General features: G+C 35.9%; 1 protein-coding gene across 1 annotated transcript; it reads left to right on the top strand.

Annotated features, from left to right (window-relative positions):
* The first annotated feature begins 337 nt into the window (after positions 1 to 337).
* Positions 338 to 4,512, top strand: LOC149543939 (uncharacterized). Its single transcript, XM_089798575.1, has 7 exons — positions 338 to 997; positions 1,096 to 1,245; positions 1,385 to 1,680; positions 1,782 to 1,939; positions 2,061 to 3,076; positions 3,169 to 3,459; positions 3,561 to 4,512. Exons 1-7 carry the CDS (start codon positions 374 to 376, stop codon positions 4,404 to 4,406), a joined length of 3,381 nt encoding a protein of 1,126 aa, XP_089654701.1. The 5' UTR covers positions 338 to 373; the 3' UTR covers positions 4,407 to 4,512.
* Positions 4,513 to 6,340: the final 1,828 nt, after the last annotated feature.

Here is a 6,340-nt window from a genome sequence, read left to right on the forward strand (position 1 = left end):
AACCATAGTCTCTTCAACATCCTCACGGACTCATTTATTAGAATTATTTATGGAAAAATGATATATTCATATATAATATTTTTTATTAAGTAATTTACTTTTTAATGAATTAATAATTACAGAAAAGTTGTATGTATTTATGTACGTGTGCTGCGTACACGTTGCCAAATGCCAAGACCTTCCTTACCAACGAAAGGAACCTGGAATTGCTTGATTCAGTTAAAAATGAAGGCAACACTATGACGCAACGAATATGTAGATTGCGAAGAAAGAGAAAGAATAAGAATTCCTATAAAGCATTCAATGCCCGCGTCCAAACTTAGAAATATCACAAACATCATCACCTTTCCCTTGAGTTTGTTTACCTTATACCATGGGCTGCTGTCCATTGTCGGCCCAGGCCCCGCCTCCGTCTTCGCCAACGGTAGAAACCTCCAAGGAAACTACGCAGTTCGAGACCCCGCCTCATTCCCCGCCTCCTCCTTCGCCGACGGTAGAGCCTGCTCAGCCCCAATCCCCTCCTCCCGTTCAGTCTTCGCAGCCATCGACACCTTTTGAGCAACCACTTAATCCGCCACCGACACCTGTTGAGTTGTCGCCGTCCTCCCCTGTTGAGCCTTTGCAGTCACCATTTCAATCGCTTCCTGCTCAGCCGCCGCCTGCTCAACCACCGCTGCCCACACAAACTTTGGAGCCACCCTTTCCATTGCCATCCGTTTCGCCTCCGCCGCCTGCTGAGCCCCCGCAGCCATCCACAGTTTTGCGTTCGGAGCCACAATTTCAACCGCCAACTGTTCAGCCTACCCAGCCACCGTCTTCTGCTCATGATCCACCATCAGCTTCTCTGTTCCCACCTATAGAGCTTCTATGGCCTCAACCAGTACTATTACCCACGGTGGAAAATTGCATCACTCTATTTCAATCCGTGCGTAATGCGGCTGATGTTGCTTATTTAATCGATCTCCTCGACAAGATCTTGGAGTCTCTTCTAAATAGGGTTAGTATGAGGAGTGATCAGTAAGCTTCAAATCTAATTATCAGAAATGTTCATTTTTGTTTGCATTTAACTCGATGCTTTCCTGTCTGTGAATACAGCCAAAACAAGAAACTGCTGAACAGAGAAGCATCGGTTCAGAAACTTTATCCGATGGACTGGACGATAGAACAAATTCACTATGGACTTCCTTACTTCTAAGTGGATCGCTATTCCTTGAATTTGTGAATAAGCATATTCAGCTGGAGAAGGTAATTGTTGTTTGATTTCATTCTCAGTTCAACATTGTTAGTAATCAGCACGAATCAATTTCATTCTCAGTTCAACATTAGCTAAGATAATGTTGAATTATTTAGGAAGAGTTGCAATTAACACTGGCTGTGTTTACAGGGAGACGAAGGAAACAGACAAGTTGTAGTAGGAATATTGCAGAGTGTGGGGAAGGTGCATTGGGTGGTTGGAGGGTTAGCTGTTGTAGCTTTCTTGCTAGATCAGATCGGTCAGATATCTGAAAACCGCGCCGAATGCATAGATCTATTGAAACAAATGGTCAAGCTTGCTGAGCTTATAAGAAAGTTGAATTGTGATATGCCACAAGAAGAAAAGATATTAAGTGAGGCGATTACATTGATTGTTGAAGGGTCCATGCTGTGCGCTTCTCAATTAAAGTCCAGGTCACTCTTCCGGTAAAATGTCTACAATGATTTGTTGTATTTAATGTGACTTCTATTAGAGTTATCGTAATTTACGCGAAACGTTATTGTGACTGAAATTGTCCCTATTACAGGTTTTTAAAGGCTTCTGTTAACTCTAAAAGCTTGGCCACTCTACAATCGAAAATAAACCAAGTGTATCAGGATCTTACATTGAGAGTGGCAATAGAAATACAACATCAGCAGCCTATTGTCTTCCGTCCATGGCAGCCCATTTATCCAGATTATGCAAGTAAATATACGAAAACTGTCTATTCCCAACCTTTTCAAATATATTTAAACGCCATGTTTGAATCACCGTTTACATATATTGTTCTTAGCATAACAATATTGTTTTGTGGTCTAATTGGCAGTTGGCATCGAACAACAGAAGGATAAAGTAGTTAATTTGCTCGATATGAAAGCTGAAGACAAGCCTTTATTAGCTGTAGTCATTTATGGATTTGGGGGCATAGGAAAGACCACGCTCGCCACTGGTGTTCTTGCGAGTTTAGATCTCAGAGATTATAACTATTCGGCAGTTCAAATCCAAGAAGACCATTCCAGGAATGACATAAAATGTATGCAACAGCAAATATTGAAAGATGCCTTCCCAGCATACACTTATGACAGGAATATAATATTGAGAAACAGTGGAGAGGGTCGGGATCATCTCACCAGCGCTTTCATAAAAGAAGGAAACAAGCCAGTATTTCTGTTTATTGACAACGCTCTTCGCGCAGAAGACTTGCAAGAGCTTTTCCCAAAACGCTTATCAGGCCTTCCAAAGAGGAGCAGAATTCTGGTCACAACTCGAAATCTCGGTGAGACGGATATGCTCAAAGACGCCGGCCTTGAACGTCATGAGTATCTTGTGGATACTCTGCCTGACGAACACGCCCTCAAAATTTTGCTCAAAGAGGAACTTCAAAATACAACAAACAAAGGCTCAGACAGCGTTCAGAAAGCCCTTCAGATTTGTGGTGGGATTCCTTTAGTCTTAGAAATTATTGGTGCACGTTTGCGTAAGCAAAATTACATGGTAGACAGATGCACGCAAATATTTGAAGCCTTGGAGAGAGGAAATGATATAAGGGGAGAAAATCTGAGCCAACGTCTTGTGAATTCTGTGTACAATGAACTTGAATTGTCTACGCGAGAAGCGTTTCTGGATATATGCTGCTTTTTTGTTAACTGGAGTCGTCGCGATGTAGAGTACATTATGGGAGCTGAGGACATCACACTTCTGGAGGAGGCGGCATTAGTGAAGGCATCGGACAAAGGTGAGTTGGTTGTCCATGACATCATCAAAGCAAAAGGGCGAAGCTTGTCTCAATGCAGTAGAGCTATGGATATGCAGTCCTGGCTGGAAGTTGTACACGACGATCAAGTATGTGTTTCCATGTATTTACTGCTATAGTATTATAAATATTTCGAGCATCTCGCTTTAGTAGTTTAGTGAAACATTTCCTCTTTTTCCAGAAGCTCAAGCAAATTAAGGGACTTTGGCTCGGCATGGAGGAATCTGAATCTACCGGCCATGAAGTTGAAGAGAAGCACTTACATTTATTAAAAAACTCGTTAAGAGTTTTGTGTTTAGACAGCCAGATAAAAGTATCAGGATCAAGCCAAAAACAACGTAAATTTAAGGAACTCAGATTTCTCCAGCTAGGCGGAGACATTTCTGCTATATGGCCAGCAAATTTAGAGTTGCTAGAGCGAATGACTGTGTTTCAAGGTCCAGTCTTTAAAGATGGTGTGACTCTATATCAGGCAAGTCCTCTCTAATTGTTACATTTACCCTTTTCTGTTTCATAGAATTTTTACATGATATGAGATAAATTCCTTACAATAGAATCATAACGCTGACGCAGCTGCCCAAGAAGCTACGGTTAATGAGAGCCACCGCACAATCTCATTGCGAGGAATCCGAACCAGGGAAAATCATTCAAAACTCTTCCTTAGAAGAGCTGGATTTAAAAGAATTGAAAAGTCTCCAGAAGTTACCCAAAAAGATGGGTCATCTAACTGGCCTCAAGATTTTGATATTAGATGAATGGGATAAAATGCAAGAGCTTCCTGAGCAGGTATGTGGGCTACCTTCATTGTGTAGATTGAGCATTTGTGGTGGTAGCTCCTTGAAAAATCTGTCAAACTCCTTTGGGCAGTTAACTTCTTTAGAGGAATTGATATTAACAAGTTGCAAGCAACTGGAAGAATTGCCCTTAACTTTTGGAGATCTGATTTCTCTCAGACATTTGTGTTTAGCAGAGTGTGTTAGCCTAAGAGATTTGTCTTCGGGCTTTGGTAAATTAAGGTCTTTGGAGCTATTGAATTTAGATGGCTGCTCCAAGTTGGAAACATTCCCTTCCAGCTTTTGGGAACTCAGCTCTTTAAAGGAATTGAGATGCAGCTCTATGGAACTAGAAGAATTGCCTTCCAACGTTGAGAAGCTTACTTCTTTAAAGCATTTAGATTTAGGTTACTGCATGAAATTGAAAAGCTTGCCTTCTAGTATAGGGAAACTTCAGTCACTCGAAGTCTTGAGTTTATTCGCTTGCAAGAAACTAGAAGTAGTGCCTTCCAACATTAGGGAGCTTCCATCTTTGAGGAAGATAGATCTGAGAGGGTGTCAAAAATTGAGAGAATTCTCATCCGTTTCAATGGGACGAAGGCCCCAGGAACCGACCGTCCGTCTGCCAGACCACTTAGTAACATAGTTCAATGTACTTTACATCCCCTCATATCTTTATCATGTGAATATATTATGTTCTTACTCTACAGAAAAAATTAAATACAAGGAGCTCTTGTGAACTGACTTTTTTATTCAAATTTGTAATGGGTAAGAAATGACATGATGAAACGACTGATTTGGTTTTATAAACCCCCTTTTGCAATTCAAGTTAATGTCAAAATATTGAAGAACCACTATATTGATTTTTATATTATAAGGGTTGCATTTGCATATTTATATAAGTTTATATTAAATTTTATTTTGAATAATATACCTCAATCTAATTTAATATTATACTTTTATTTTTTATGCATTTATATTATTCTTATTGTTTAATTATCTTAGATTTATATTCTGAAATCTAAAAGTGAACTCATTTACACTTGATTTCATCTTTCGTGTTTATTATTGTTCATCAATAAAACATATATTTATATTAATTGATTTTTTATCTCTTTATTTTTTAAACCATTCAATTTCATTTATGTTATATTATTTTAGATCAAAATTTCTTTTTATTTTGAAACTTTAAAAGAACAGAAATAGAAAGAAAAGCTAAGATAAAATTAATATTTAAATTTATACAATTTTTTTATTATCATAATTTCAATTTGTAATCTATGAGAGATGAAGCTTTGTAGAAAATACAACAAGGATATCAAATTAGAGTGGACATGTTTCTAAACTAATAAAAGAGGAACTTTAAAGTCCATTGGATTACTCTTTCAAAAATATATTTTTATTATATTGATGTTGTATTGAAATTAAAATAAGGTTGTAGACTCAATTGGTATAATAGAAATAATATTTGTTCAAATTATTATTTTTAGAGTGTAATAAAATATATTATTTCTACATAATCAATGAGAAAAAAAACCTCTAAATCTTAATTTACTAAGTAAGGAACAAATTGGAGGAGAGACATCTCATTAATTACCAACAATGGTGTTGTATTATTCCAGTGACAAAACTATTTGTAATAAATTGACTAATGCTAAGATTGATTTCAAGAATGATAGACACCTACTTGATAATGAAAACATAGTCCTCAAACTTCTATGTCATAAAAAAAAAATGTCTATCTCCCTTATCACATTTTTTTGAATGATTATGAGTTACTATGCTTTCTCCTATTCTTCTTTAAAGTTTAGAAGTATAGTTAGGTGAATATCATATTTTTCTCTTGGATTATATGTACATGCTTAAACTTATTTCTTTATAAATTAAATAATTTAGGATACAATGTTTTAGTAATAAAAAATCATTAATAAAGATTTGTTATTAAAATGAGTGATATATTTAAGGTGCTGTTATATAGGGTTTCTTAAAATATAAAATAAGCAATTCCAATAAATATGTCATATATTATTATATGAAACTTAACAATAACTTAGCATATATTATTCTATGTATGATCTTTTGCATCTTATATAAATTATGCCAAATTTAATTTAATGAAAATTTTATTATATATTTCATTATTTAACAAAATTTGTCATTCATAGAAATAATTGAACACTTGAACATACTATATATATATAAAATTAATTCTATTCTTTTAAAGTTATATTTTTGAAAAAAAATCTAATTTATATATTAGCAATAATTTCACCTCAATAATGTAGGGAAACTCAGATGTGGAAACAACTTCCTACACTAATCCCTTAAAGAAAGTATTGTGTAAATTCCTTTTAAATCCTTAAAATTTCAAATTTGATATTATGTAAATAATAATATTGTAGTCAACCATGAATATAGAAAATAGATAGAGAAAGAAAACACATAAACACAAAGATATGCTAGTGGGGAAAAACCTTTCGGTAAAACAACCCCACCCCTCCAAAACCTACACAATGTATTATCTTCAACACAAAGGTTACAACACACTTGCAATGCAAGTTCTTTCAGGACATAGAAGAC

This window comes from Cupressus sempervirens, chromosome 8 (genome assembly GCF_028749045.1).
Source record: "Cupressus sempervirens isolate cs-2001-9-10 chromosome 8, ASM2874904v1, whole genome shotgun sequence".
In the NCBI taxonomy this organism is placed as follows: domain Eukaryota; kingdom Viridiplantae; phylum Streptophyta; class Pinopsida; order Cupressales; family Cupressaceae; genus Cupressus; species Cupressus sempervirens.